This window comes from Ranitomeya variabilis, chromosome 6 (genome assembly GCF_051348905.1).
Source record: "Ranitomeya variabilis isolate aRanVar5 chromosome 6, aRanVar5.hap1, whole genome shotgun sequence".
Taxonomy (NCBI): Eukaryota; Metazoa; Chordata; class Amphibia; order Anura; family Dendrobatidae; genus Ranitomeya; species Ranitomeya variabilis.
The window spans coordinates 509695881-509711077 of record NC_135237.1 but is presented as its reverse complement, the minus strand read 5'-3'; the positions used below and the strand labels follow the sequence as shown (position 1 = coordinate 509711077).

Genomic DNA, 15197 nt, shown 5'->3' with positions numbered 1-15197 from the left:
CTACAATTGGATTAATAATGGATAGGTGTCATAATTGACGCCTCTCCATTATTAATCTGGCTTAATGTCACCTTCCAATAGCAAGGTGGCATTAACCCTTCATTACCCCATATCCCACCGCTACAGGGAGTGGGAAGAGAGTGGCCAAGTGCCAGAATAGGCGCATCTTCCAGATGTGCCTTTTCTGGGGTGGCTGGGGGCAGATGTTTTTAGCCACGGGGGGGCCAATAACCAAGGACCCTCTCCTGGCTATTAATATCTGCCCTCAGTCACTGGCTTTACCATTCTGGCGGAGAAAATTGCGCGGGAGCCCACGCCAATTTTTTCCGCCATTTAACCCTTTATTTCAGCAGCTACAGCGCTGAAATTTTGCACATACACACTACTAACATTAGTAGTGTGGAATATGCAAAAAAAAATGGGGATATGAGATGGTTTACTGTATGTAAACCATGTCTCATATCCTGTCGGGTTTGTGCAGGAGAAATGAGAAGCCGGCAATTGAATTACCGGCTTTTAACACATATCGCGCTGAATGAAATCTAAATACAGAATATATATATATGTGTCTCAATGACATATATATATATATATACTGTATATATGTTTTCCCGAACATTTGAGCACATAAATCCATTAGATGTCGGTTTTGCAAGCCTGCGCGAAAATCTCGCAGTACGGATGCCATACGGATTACATACGGAGGATGCCATGCGCAAAATACGCTGACACACCCTGACTACGGATCACTATTTTGGGAACATTTCACCGTATTTCGGCCGTATTACGGCCGTAAAATACGGACCGTATTGTCTTACGCCGAGTGTGACGCCGGCCTTACTGTATGGGATCGTGCAAAAAAAAAATCCCTCGAACTGTTGCGAAATAGAAAGTTATGGCGGAAAAAAAGGAAAGCGCAAAAAAAAATTGAAAAAAATTCTGAGCCAGGAAGAGGTTAATGATTTGGGCCAAAAGAGAAAAAGAAATGATGCAGTGAATAATAAAATGCCCCCATTGCCTGACAAGCAAGCAGAGGTCCTGATGAGGCGGAGAAATCACACTGAAAAGTGTAAACTGACTAGCTGGTTTCTGCAGTTACAAAGTTTCTTGAAAACAGCCACGCGCATGCGCAGTCATAGGATGTGACATGCGCAGTACGTCACTTTCTCAATTTCACTGCTGGAATCACCTACGTCGCCATATCAAGTAGTGGCAAAGTATATGTAATTGAGAATATCAATATTTAGGTTTTTATATAGCAGAAACACGCGGCTATTACTTGAACAACACACAGATAACAAGTTTTTTTAAATATGCCTTTTTTTTAAGTGGGATAGTCACGTGACTATCACGCCAGCAGCTCGGCCACGTCAGCGTCTCCATACCCCGCACCACGTGATGCGGTCAACTCCCAGTTTACACCAACATGGCGTCCGCTCGGCCGGAGTGATGACGTTGCTCCTGCGCTAGGCCTGGGCGGAGCCGGGACGCCGCTTAGTGCTGTCTGGCCGCTGCTGTCTTTCTCTTTCCCTGTTGCTGACGTGCACAGGCGCCCGGTGGGTCGGGCAGCAGGGCACCTCGGGCCGCCCGGTGACACGGTTCTCCCCTCACCATGAGCTCAGGCTGGCAGGAGGCCGCGGCCCAGCAGGCCGAGGAGGTGTCCTCCCGGCTGAGGCAGCTGCTCATCACGGGGCTCGGGCTCCTGCGCTCGGAGCTGGGCCTGGAGCTAGGCCTGGAGCCTCAGCGGTACCCGGCCTGGGTGTTCCTGGCGGTGCCCGTCTCCCTGGGGCTCTTGTTCCTGCTCCTGCTGCTCCATTGTGCCACCAGCCGAGGTCCCCCCAGCTCCAAGCGGCCGGCACCGCAGGAGAAGGAGCTGCCCCGGCCACCGCTGCCCAGCAAGACGGTGAAGGTGGAGGAGCCCAAGAAGAAGAGCAGGAAGAAGCCGGCGGACAAGGCCAAGGTGAGGAGGCATGGCGGGCAGCGCCGGGTATCACCATGGGCACAGCAGTGCAAGAAGCCCCACATGTCTGCAACCTGAGGAGGCCATGACAGCTGGCAGAGGAGGCTGGCGGATTGTCAGGGGGCAATGACATGGCCGGGGGGGGTGCAGGCATCCTGTCAGGGGGCAATGACATGGCCGGGGGGGGGGGGGGTGCAGGCATCCTGTCAGGGGGCAATGACATGACCGGGGGGGGGGGCAGGCATCCTGTCAGGGGGCAATGACACGGCAGAGGGGGCAGGCATCCTGTCAGTCAGGGGGCAATGACGCGGCAGAGGGGGCAGGCATCCTGTCAGTCAGGGGGCAATGACACGGCAGAGGGGGCAGGCATCCTGTCAGTCAGGGGGCAATGACACGGCAGAGGGGGCAGGCATCCTGTCAGTCAGGGGGCAATGACACGGCAGAGGGGGCAGGCATCCTGTCAGTCAGGGGGCAATGACACGGCAGAGGGGGCAGGCATCCTGTCAGTCAGGGGGCAATGACATGGGCAGAGGGGGCAGGCATCCTATCAGGGGGCAATGGCTGGGGGGGGGCAGGCATCCTGTCAGTGGGCAATGACATGGCCGGGGGGGGGCAGGCATCCTGTCAGTGGGCAATGACGCGGCAGAGGGGGCAGGCATCCTGTCGGGGCAATGACACGGCAGAGGGGGCGGGCATCCTGTCGTTCAGGGGGCAATGACACGGCAGAGGGGGCAGGCATCCTGTCAGTCAGGGGGCAATGACACGGCAGAGGGGGCAGGCATCCTGTCAGTCAGGGGGCAATGACACGGCAGAGGGGGCAGGCATCCTGTCAGTCGGGGCAATGACATGGGCAGAGGGGGCAGGCATCCTGTCAGTCAGGGGGCAATGACATGGGCAGAGGGGGCAGGCATCCTGTCAGTCAGGGGGCAATGGCTGGGGGGGGCAGGCATCCTGTCAGTGGGCAATGACGCGGCAGAGGGGGTGGGCATCCTGTCAGGGGGCAATGACGCGGCAGAGGGGGCAGGCATCCTGTCAGTCAGGGGGCAATGACACGGCAGAGGGGGCAGGCATCCTGTCAGTCAGGGGGCAATGACACGGCAGAGGGGGCAGGCATCCTGTCAGTCAGGGGGCAATGACACGGCAGAGGGGGCAGGCATCCTGTCAGTCAGGGGGCAATGACACAGCAGAGGGGGCAGGCATCCTGTCAGTCAGGGGGCAATGACACGGCAGAGGGGGCAGGCATCCTGTCAGTCAGGGGGCAATGACACAGCAGAGGGGGCAGGCATCCTGTCAGTCAGGGGGCAATGACACGGCAGAGGGGGCAGGCATCCTGTCAGTCAGGGGGCAATGACACGGCAGAGGGGGCAGGCATCCTGTCAGTCAGGGGGCAATGACACAGCAGAGGGGGCAGGCATCCTGTCAGTCAGGGGGCAATGACACGGCAGAGGGGGCAGGCATCCTGTCAGTCAGGGGGCAATGGCTGGGGGGGGCAGGTATCCTGTCGGTCATGTCAGGGGGCAGTGACATGGCAGCCACAGTGCAGACTGACAGTGCTTCCCCACATGGCTGCTCATATTTGTAGGCTGCGTTCATACAGGGCCTTGTAGAGCTTCTTGGAGTAGGTTTGTGCTTGGAAAACGCTTCCCATTCATTTCTATAAGAGATCCACTTGATTTTTTTCTTTTTTTTTTTTAAGTGCTTTTTTTCCCCCTGCTTTTGATAAACACCTGGTGGAAAAAAACATAAACTTTGTCACTTCTTTGAAGCAGATCATGATGGAATTCACTCTGAACTAGGCACAGAAGGGGCACGATGATATACACAGAAAGCAAAGCTTCATCGCTTTCTCTACAGCTCTGATTGGAATCGCGGGTTCTTGGCGTAGGGGGATAAAATATCTTAAAGCACCACTCCAGCTGATTTTTTGTTGTTGCAGCTCTGGATTGGTGCTACTAAACCTCCCCAGTGTTATACTTACCAGCCACCGTCTTCAGCTGTTATTGTCGCTGCTCCGTTCGGTCTTAAGCAGTTTGTGGCCTACAGGATCTCTCCAGTGTTTGCTGGATGAGACAAAAGTCACAACTCTTGATGTAAGTCTGTGAGAGGCCCTAATAGACTTACACTGAGAGCTTGTGTCCGTTACCTCTGACTTTCAGTCAGGCAGAAGTAGTGGTCACAAGATGGCAGCGCAGGACTGTAAGAGCATCGGGAAGAGCTTAAGACAGGGGCCTAAAATTAATAGCACCACTTTAGCCCTGAAATTTTTTAAAAAAACCTGCTGGATTTGTGATTTAGGGAAACTTTTTTTCGTCTTAAATCTTTTTTATGATACGGCTGTGTGAGGTCTTTGTATGATGCAGCAGAAGTTTGGTGTACTTTTAATTTACTGTGTAAGTCAAAAGGTCTTTGTGCAGCTATTATAAAGAAAACATTGTTTCCATTGTTTTGTTTTTTATATTGTTACTGTGTCACACACCATGTAATCCAATCAACAAATTGGGGATTGCCTACTACTAGCAACCTCTTGTTATTGGGTTTTGGGAGGTAAATAAAGAATTGGTACCACCAGCACTACTCCTCCATACTCAGTGGTACTACCCCTGGTGGGTGAGCACTACAGTCAGTCAGTGGCTGCAGTGTTCATTTTGTCTAAGCAGGATAATGGGCCATTAATAAGGGGCTGTCCAGTAGTGGAAATGTTTGTTCTTATGTTCAGGTGCACAGGGTTCCCAAAGTCCCTCACTGTGTTATTGTGAAATCTATTTATTTACGTGAAGACCCTTGCTTGATGACTCTTAAAACTGCAGCAACCAAAGTGTTTATCGGCCAGGATCAGAAGTTTCCCTGATCTGTCTTTAGGGCCAAGCACCCACAAGGCTGCAGCACATGGCTATTCTCACCGTCCTGCATGATCCTGGCTTCATTCAACTCCTAACTGTAGTCTGCTCCCTTCTTCTTTCCTTCTATTTTAGTGATCATGGGGGGTTCCAGGGGTGGTACCCACAACTATCTAAAAAAGGATGGTCTCTGTAGACTGGAATACCCCTTAAATGATGTGTGTTAATTTTCATTTGACGAGGTTGACTCTGATTCTGAGATTCTTGTCGTTTTCTTACGAGCCTGTCCAGGTTTCCCCGAGTGCATAGGAGATGATGGCTCCCAGAGCGGCTTCCTGTGCAGGTCCCTCGGAAGCCTTTGATTAGTGACTCAGCAGAGATCTCTCACTACTGGGAATAGTTGTTTGGCTCTACTTCTTTGGCTCTACTTCTTTAGAGCAAAAAAAGAAAATCACAGGTGAAGGGGCACAGTTCTCATCTGAGTGACCTCTATCCTTTTGTTTCAGGTTGGTGGGATCTCTGCATGCAAACCCCCTGTCTATTAAGTTTTTAAGTCACCATGACATGGGAAGTTATGGGGGTTTTTTTGTTTGTTTTTTTAAATCTGATAGGCAAACTTTTTAAAAGCACAATTACAGGCTAAGTGCACACGTCAGGATTTCTGGCAGAAATTTTCCTGACAAAAACCAGACATTTCTGCCAGAAATCCGCATGCATTTTTAGGCTACGTTCACATTTGCGATGTGCGCCGCAGCGTCGGCGACGCAACGCACAACGCAAACAAAAACGCAACAAAACGCACGCTAAAACGCTGCGTTTTGCGACCCATGCGTCCTTTTTTGCCGAAAGTTGGACGCAAAAAAAATGCAACTTGCTGCGTTCTCTGCGCCCAACGCATGCGTCGCAAAACGCAGCACAACGCATGTCCATGCGCCCCCATGTTAAATATAGGGGCGCGTAACGCATGCTGCGGCGCCCGACGCTGCGGCGCCGAACGCTAATGTGAACGTAGACTTACAGCGATTTTACCGCGTTTTTGACACGTTTTTTGTGCGTTTTTTTTCAAATGCATAGAATTGCGGGGAAAACGCGGAAAATCCGCTAAATTAATGAACATGCTGCTTTTTTTTACCGCGATGCTTTTTTTTTTCGTGGAAGAAAAACGCACCATGTGCACAAAACATGCAGAATGCATTCTAAATGATAGGATGCATAATGCATGCATTTTTATCGCGAAAAAAACCTGACCGTGTGCACATAGCCTCAGAGATGAATGGGGGATGAGTGATTGTCAGTGCCATGTGGTGGTTTGTCCACGGTGCCATTGACCCAAGGATGACCCCAGACCTCACCCCCCATCAAGGAGCTGTAGCTATCTATTTTGGAGGCATTTAAAAGCTTACATGTCATATACATCACATCATTGTGATCTGATGTATAGGCAGCCTGGGATTTCAATATTTCTCATCCGTGAACCGACATGGCTTAGAAAAAGCATCCATGCAAGCAAGTTTTTGGGGGCGCTCAGCAGTGGTACTTATGTTTGCCCACCATACACAATAGATAGCTGTTGGCTGAAATTCAGCCTTCAGTTATCTCTTCCGATTCCTCCATACATATGCAGGATGTCTGACTCAGCCGAGTCCTCCTGTGTTCTGTGAGGGTCACTGCCATATTTTCTCTGGCAGCAGCTTATCTGCCGGAGAACGAGAGGTATGTGTACATATAATATGAGTCTGCCGGTCCTGTAGAGATCGATGGGTCCAAACAATACACATCTAATGTGTACCACAAGCTTTTTTTTTTTTTTTTGTGGAAGAGATTACTATTTTCTATGAAGCAATGCTTGAATCGTAGATGTGATACTATCTACCCAGATAGCAAATGCAGCTAGCGCTCTCCTCAGAAACTGGAAAGACTAAGAATTGCAATTTCTAATAACCTGACAGATGAGGCGACTCTGGGAGTTTTACTTAGGCTACGTTCACATTAGCGTTAAGCTAATGTGCGTCGGGTTTGCGTCGGCGACGCAGCGGCGACGCATGCGTCATGCGCCCCTATACTTAACATGGGGGACGCATGCGTTTTTTTTGTTGCGTTGTGCGACACATGCGTCTTTTTTGCCGCAAGCGTCGGACCAAGAAAACGCAACAAGTTGCATTTTTCTTGCGTCCGATTTTCTGCAAAAACCGACGCATGCGTCGCAAAACGCAGCGTTTTTGCGTGCGTTTTGACGCGTTTTTGCGTGCGTTGTGCGTTGCGTCGCCGACGCAGCGGCGCACAACGCTAGTGTGAACGTAGCCTTACTGGTGATTGTAATTTTTTTTTAATACTGTAGCAGGCAATCCTATTTCTATTTGCAGGGTAGATAAGACCTCCATCTGCCCTCTGCTCCTTCACCCCTGCATTACCCCAGAAGCGTACAGTCAGCGGTCCGACAATCTCTGCTGGATTTAGAAACCAGTTCCCAGTCTTGTGAAATGTGTAACTCCATCCAGCGCTGCTATTTGCCTTTTATCAGGTCACTTTTCTTTATGCTCCTGCTGTGAGTAAAGCAGATAATCGAGGCCATATTACAACCATAAGGCTATGTTCACATGGCCAGAAATGATCATTTAGAACGGATCCAGCAGCAATCTGATGGCAAAAAAGTTGTGCAGACATAACTATTTAGTCCTTTAAGTATCTGTTCTCTCCAGGATCTGTGTTTTTTTTTTTACTTTGAACTCTATGGTAGACGGATCCATTAATAAGGAATCATTTTTTTTCTATAGTTTGTAACAGATCAGTTTTGTTTTGTTTTTTGCTTACTGGATCCGGCAGAGATCAGCTATTTAACATCGGCTTAAGTTGTGTGTGAAACTCTTTTTGCTAATGAATTGCTGCTGGCTCTGTTCTAACTGATCACTATTGGGTCATGTGGACATAGGCTAATAGTGATGAATGGTCACCCAGTTGCATCTTATTTTGCTGAAATAATAGCCAGCAGTATGTCTCCCCATGTGAACAGGGATGAAGCAAACTGTGTGAGAACCAAACAGTCATATTAATTATCCCAATACAGTTTTTATTCACTTTGCAAATGGGCATTTACATAAGCCCCAATCACCTTATGTTGGCACTGCTTATGGTCAGGAATCTGCCATTGTAAATGCATCTTCTCACTGGATTGTGGTTACTACCCTATACAAGCAGCTGTGTGCACAGCCACTCATAGCCCACCTCCCCCCAGCGGTCCCCTCTTACAGCAGAGATTTATTGGTAGTAACATGTGATGTCTTTGTCCATCTCCTTTTACTGCTATGTGCAGCAGCTGTATGCGCAGTGGAGACGTCTCGTACTAAGGCCTCAGATGGAAGTCTGCTGTCCCTGTACGGTTTCACAGATGCCATGTAAACTCTGGTTATTATGGGCAATGAGCCCCGCAATCCTGGCTGGTAATCCTGAAAACGCAAGGCTTTCCCAACGGCTATAAACCCTGATGCCCACTGCACAGGAAATATATCAGGCACTAAGGAGCTTTGCAAATACTTTATGGAGAATGTTTTTGTCAAATGACAAATTAAAGTGTTGCATTTTTTGTTCCAATTGTTACTTGTTACCATTTAAGGCCGGTTTCACACGTCGGTGCCTCCGGTACGTGTAGTGACAGTTTTCTCACGTACCGGAGACACTGACACACGTAGACACTTTCAAATGAATGGGTCTGTGCACATCTCAGCGGGTTTTCGCAAAACACAGAGACATGTCCGTTTTTCACCGGCAGCACGTCCCGCACACGGAGAACAGTGTGCACTCTCCTCCGTGCGCACGGCCGGCCGTGGGAGAAACAGCGCTGAAGTCAGCTGTCATCCCTTCATTATGAGGAGATAATGTCACCTTGCTATTGTAAGGTGACATTAAGGTGGCTTAGTAATGGAAAGGTGTCAATAAGACACCTATCCATTACTAATCCCACAGTTGTGAAAGTTAAAAAAACACATATTAAGAATAAAGTATTTTAATGAAATAAAGAAACACAGGTTTTATTACCTTTATTGTACTCTCAATTCAACCAAAGCCCTTGTTCTCCTGTAAAATAATTGCAAAATAAAAAAGCAACTATATCTCATACCTGTCCGCCGTACAGTCAATCCCACGCTGTAAATCCATCTCAAGGGGTTAAATATATTTACAACCGGGAACGCTGCTAATGCGGCCGCACACTACTGGGGAATGAATGAAATGCAGGGGGCGGAGCTTTGGTGACTAGCGGTGCCAACACCGAAACTGCCCCCCTGGCGGCTTGAACTCATATGAACTCTGTTGCGTGGGAAAGTTTCTGAATATTTTGCCACGCTACAAAGTTCATATGAGTTCATGCCGCCAGGGGGCGGAGCTTCGGTGATGGCAACTCTAGTCTCCAAAGCTCCGCCCCCTGCATTTCATTCATTCCCCAGTCGTTTACAGCCGGGAGCGGTCGTATTAGCGCGCCCAGTTGTAAATGTTTTTAACCCCTTGAGATGGATTTACAGCGTTGGACTTGACTGTACGGCAGACAGGTATGGGATATTGTTGGTTTTTTATTTTGGAATTTTTTTTACAGGAGAACAAGGGTTGGATTGATCTTAAAATAAAGGTAATAAAACCTGTTTTGTTTTTTTTTCTTTCCTTTAAAATACTTTATTCTTAATGTGTGGGGTTTTTTTTTGCGCTTTCACAACTGTGGGATTAGTAATGGATAGTTGTCTTATTAACACCTCACCATTACTAAGCTGGCTTAATGTCACCTTACAATAGCAAGGTGACATTAACCCCTCATTACCCAATATGCCAATGCCACAGGGCAGTGGGAAGAATCGGGCAAAGCTCCAGAATTGGCGCATCTAATTGATGCGCCTTTTCTGGGCAGCTGCAGGCTGCTTTTTTAAAGCTGGGGGGTGCACATCCATGGCCCTTTACCAGCCTGAGAATAGCAGCCCGCACCTGTGAGTTTTGCCGGGTTGGTTGAAAATATAGGGGAACCCCACGTTGGTTTTTCTTTCATCCCTTCTCCCCTGCTCGCGCTGCTTTCAGCCGAGCAGGGGAGAAGGGATGACAGCCGGCTTAAGCACCACAAGCAGGGGAACAGCGTTTACTGCAGCGCTGCTTCCCGGCGCCGTACGTGTGGTCCTGATGCGGCATACGGCTGCCGCACGTGTGCCACACGGATGTACCACGTGAGCACACAGATATCTCCGGTACCGGAAATATCTGGACGTGTGAAACCGGCCTAAAGGGACCCTGTGACGTTGTACCATCCATCTGATCTATTTACAGCTCGATATAGATGAGAAACTGAGCAGAATTATATATAGGATTGTTGGAAAAGATTAAGTACAACTTGCATTTTATTCATAGAAATCCCTGATGTTCATATATGTGAGTCCAGTGGGCAGTACTACTCGTGATTGACAGCTATCTGCATGCACAGTCACACAGGAAGGATGGTCCAATCACAAATTGACCGCCTACTGGACTCTCAGGCTTACAAACACCAGAGATTTTAATGGATAAAATGCAAGTTATACATCCTCCTGCCTGCAGATCAGGTACTATTTATCAACATGACTGGTTCCTTTTAAAGATGCTTCAAAACAGCATCACTTCCTCTAGATACACTTACACACAGTTTTTGAAGGAACTCGGCCTGGAAGTTGATTTAAACATCTTGGATAACTAACCTCAGATCTTCTGTGGATGTTGCTTGTGAATATTCTTCTGTTCTTCATGTAATCCCAGAGACAGACTTGATGATATCAGGGCTCTGTTGGGGCACGGATCATCACTTCCAGCTCCTTACTCTTTACCTTGAAGATGGTTTTTAATGATTCTATGTTTGGGGTCCTGATGGTATTGCTTTATGGATAAGTATCTGCCTGTATTTGTCAGTTTTGAGGACACCATCAGTCCTGACCAAATCCCCAACACCATTTCCTGAAATGCAGCCCCGACACTTGCAAGGACCCTCCTCCATGCTTCACTGTTGCCTGCAGACACTCATTGTACCGCTCTTCAGCCCTTCGGAGAACAAACTGCCTTCTGTCACCTGAGCTTGTTTCCTTGTTGACGGTACGGCTTTCCTGTTTCATGAAGACCACTTTTGGCCAGACTTTTCCGATCTGTAGATGGGTGTAGCTGGATCCCACTGGTTGCTGCCAGTTCTTAGCTGATGGCTCTGTTGGACTTCTGATTTTAAAGGGAAGTCAGCACCATGTATCACTCATATGCATCACTAGGATTCCTTGTCTGACTGCTGTCCTCAACGTTGCCCTTTATTAGTGTCCTCAATGCTGACAAATACAGTTAATACTTATTCATTATGCAGTTCAATCCTACATCAACATAAGATCTGTGGTTAGTCTTCCAAGATATTAGTAACGGCCATCCTGCCGAGTTCCTTCACAAACTGCGTGTAAGTACAAGTGTACCCAGAGCATTTGATGCTGTTTTGACGACAAAGGGCAGTCACACCGAATATTTGTGTGAGTTACATTTCTTTGGTTCATTCACTTTGGATATTCATTGATATAAATGAAGACTTCGATTTTGAAACCGTCCTTACTCTGTTGCAAAACTTCAACAACTGCCTAAAATCTTTGCAGTCCGTTTATAGATTAGCTAATGCTGTCACTTTCTTTTCCAGCCCAACGGTCGGCCTGTGGAGCTCTCTGAAGAAGTCCTCATCCCTGCTGTTAAAAAAGAAAGTCCAAAGCAGGCAGCTGACGCAGATAAAAAGAATGAGAAGGTGATTTTCTCTGCCCATTTTGCAGGCTGCCTTATGTCTCACTAATTATATTGGACCTGAATTACTGGCGTGGCACACCCCTGTTGAAGGGAAAACCATAATTGGCGCATTTTCCCAGTATATTAACGCCTCCTCTAATCCACTAGAATAATCCTTTGCTGAGGTGTTCAGACAATTGAAAAGGCTTGTCCCATAATTAAAAGGTATTGTCCCCCCCCCCCCCCCCCCCCCAGGATCTGTGTCTATATGGGAGTCTTACCATTTATCTGCCCAGTGATCATAAGAAAAGAAGTCCTGTGTCCCCAATATGGATGGCACATTTCATTTATAGGACTGAGCGAAGTTGACTATCGCTTACCTGTGATCAGTCCGATAGACAAATCATGCCACATGTACAACGGCTCTTCTATTGAAATCATTCAGTATCCCCCATTGATGTGATCATTGGAACTCCCTGCTGTTATTTTCTCCCCTGTCATAAGAATAGCTAATAAGTTATAATTGTGGAACAACCTGTTTTTATATGGGATCCTCCCTGGGACTCCCAAGCAGTTAGATGAAGTCAGGCAAGGATGGTGCATGTCTCCTTTAACACCACCAATGTAATATCCAGGGTTTATGTTACCCACATATTCCCTGCAGCCAGTGTAAAGGTTATCTACGTCTGATTTCTGGTGCCCATGTAGAAACTTGTGCAGTAAACTTCGGTTTCAGAGACATAACCCGTTACACCATCCTACATAAAATACTGTATGTAGTTCATTGTCCCTTCAATAACAATGAAGTATTTATGAGAAGCGAGTTTCAAGTTTTGCATTTTCTTAGCTAAAGAAGAACAAAAAGAAACCAAAGGCGGATACGAAACCAACACAACCATCATCCAACCAGGATAAAAAGGAAGCTGAGGAAGGTAAGCTCTTATTGTAGAGATGAATGTGTTATTCTTATACCTAAAGGGTTTTTCCACTCAGTTAATATGTGAAAGCCTTCCTTTAAAAAAAGTAAACCCAATAAATGTTGCTATCCAAATCCACTCACTCACTCCAGCACTACCGCTGTGACGGCCTCTGCTCGACCAGAAGTGATCACAACCACCAATACCCTGACTGCTGAGGCTGCACACTGGCAACAAACGTGGACCAGACAGTCTCAAAATGTGCCAGATTTTTCATAGTGGGTTGTGGTCTTAGACTAGATGGTATAAAGATATTAAAGTCTACACCTATTAGTTGGCTTAGTTTTTATGCAAATTTATGGCATGTTTTTGGCAAATGATATGGCATGTTGGTTCATGACTCCTTTCAGCAAAGCCATGCCCTTTGTCAGAACAGGCGAAGAAAATGTCTACAATACTTAATAAATATGTTGCAGGTTGGAATTCTGGCGCTTTTAGCTTAGTAAATCTCCCCGGTTGTTTAAAAGGATTGCCACTTTTATCATCCCTCTTGGTCCAGTAGCATGAGTTACACTGACAAAGTACACTGTATATACCGAACTGTGCAAAAACAAGATCAAGTCCCTTAACGGGAACCTGTCACATAAAAAATGCTATTAACCTTCAGATATTGGGTTAATCTGCAGGTTAATAGCATTCTGAACCTTAGACCCCCACTGCCAGGAGGTAATGAACTTGACTTTATTCCTCCCAGTAGCGTTTGGGATTTCAGTCACGGGGGTGGTGTCGGCGGTTTCATTTACCGCTCTGTGTATAGTGACGGCTGTAACCACTCACCGGCACTGACTGACAGCCACCACTAATGCTGATTCTGCTTTCAGTCACTGATGGGGGCATTGTTACAGCCGCTGCTCTCTATACACAGAGCTATGGCTGAACCGACACCACCCTGTGACTGAAACCCAAATGTTACCAGGAGGAATAACATTCATTTCCTCCGGGCTGCCGGCGTCTAAGTGAGGGCATCGGGCAGGTTCAGAACTCTATTAAACCGCTGATTAACCCCCATATCTGCAGGTTAATAGTGTTTCTTCATGTGACAGGTTCCTGTTAATAGCACTAGAAAATGTCCGAAAATTTTTTAAACGTTCTCCAAAAAAAAAAAAAAAAAAAAAGTCAAAAATGCATTTTGGGACCTTCTATTCACTGTTGAGCAGCCAATGGTAATGGCAAAAAGGGCAGAAAGATGTGTCTGGTTGCTGAACACACTGAGGATCATTACGTAGAGAAGCTGCGGAGAGTGAGCAGCATGTGCGACCATCAGCCCAGAGAATGATCGTCACTTTCCTATACACTTTGGATACCAGATCGTGCCATACTACGAAAGAAAATGTCATGGTGGCAACCAAGGAATTACCAGGAATAACTAGGCTCCCATCACTATAAAGATATATAGGACATTAATTGGCTCAGCATTTTATCTCTATAAATAAGGATAGACCTAATGCAGCTACAGTTTCTTTTTCGTTGAAGAACATTTCAGTGAATTTATGGATATTTATTTGATAGGAAACTGGGAAACCAAAATCAGCAACAAGGAGAAAAGGCAACAACGCAAACGTGACAAAGGAGCCGATGCTGACACCGTACCCGATACCGAGTCTTTCACCGTTGTGTCAACCCAGTCTGCAAACATCCGAAAAGCTAAAGGTGACATAAGGCTATAAAGCTTATTTCAGTTTATTCAGCATGCTTTATATTAAGAGCGGGATTCTTATAAGATGTGTTCTATGTTGTGGCCTGTGAATTCAAGGTGGGAGAGCAATTCATTTCATAGGACCTCTCTATGAACGAGATAGGAGTTGAACCCTGTACGGATGACTCTGCACCACTTTTATAGGTCTGAGCTGTCCTTGTTTTACAGCGATGGCAAATTATAGCCATCATTTATACTACAATATTTTTTGCCAAGTGCTTCCTGCCGCAAAGTTGGTTTGCTTGGAGCGAGACCTGCAAGATCAGTTGATCGCTCTAGACAGTGAATTCAGAAAGTTAGAAGGTAAAGAAGCTTATGTCACAGCTCGGGCGCCAGTTTGCTACTTCAGAATTCACTTACTTGAAGTTTAGTATTTGAAGAGGTTTTCAGGAAATGTAATTATTAATGAAGATGATTTGCAGATGGAAGCATGTTTTGGGAAGGGAAATGCTGGTCAGGGGTGAAGGATCATAATATATGTACATACCAAAACAGCAGGTGACATAGAGGCTTCAGCATGGTCTCATACCTCTGTTCACTTATCATCTTTTACCTTTTTGCACATTCACCAGGCCCAAGCGAAGCCTCTGCTCTAAATGGCAGTAGTTGGAATGAGAAGCCGACAAAAGTGATTCCTGCCCAACAAGTAGAAGAAAAATGGGTGCCCCCCAGCAATACAGCAGGCAAGAAAAAAGCCGAGCCTTGCACCTGGAACCAGGATAACGTAGACGCTAATGGGAAGGATTGGAGCGCACCATGGAGCGAACGTTCAATCTTCCCTGGAATAGGTAAGAAGGTCTATCTACATACACCTATATATTTTTCTTTCACAATTTTTTTGTGCAACAAAAATCAAGAACAAAATTCTATAATAGTCTTACAAAATTGTGCACTCAGGTTCCCTTTAACCAGTTAGGCTATCACCAGATTTTCCCCATATAAAGTACGACCAGCACCTAGAAGCCATCTTTAACAGCATTCTA

The 15197-nt window shown here is 46.8% G+C and overlaps 1 protein-coding gene across 3 annotated transcripts in view; it reads left to right on the top strand.

Annotated features, from left to right (window-relative positions):
- Nucleotides 1-1468: 1468 nt before the first annotated feature.
- Nucleotides 1469-15197, top strand: part of MTDH (metadherin) — a 39700-nt gene continuing 25971 nt past the window's right edge. For all 3 annotated transcript variants that reach the window (XM_077270923.1, XM_077270924.1, XM_077270922.1), the window contains exons 1-5: nucleotides 1469-1960; nucleotides 11462-11563; nucleotides 12389-12473; nucleotides 14028-14168; nucleotides 14787-15002. In XM_077270923.1, the coding sequence (XP_077127038.1) occupies nucleotides 1613-1960; nucleotides 11462-11563; nucleotides 12389-12473; nucleotides 14028-14168; nucleotides 14787-15002 (892 nt within the window). In that variant the 5' untranslated portion in view covers nucleotides 1469-1612. The remainder of the gene's footprint in view (nucleotides 1961-11461; nucleotides 11564-12388; nucleotides 12474-14027; nucleotides 14169-14786; nucleotides 15003-15197) is intronic.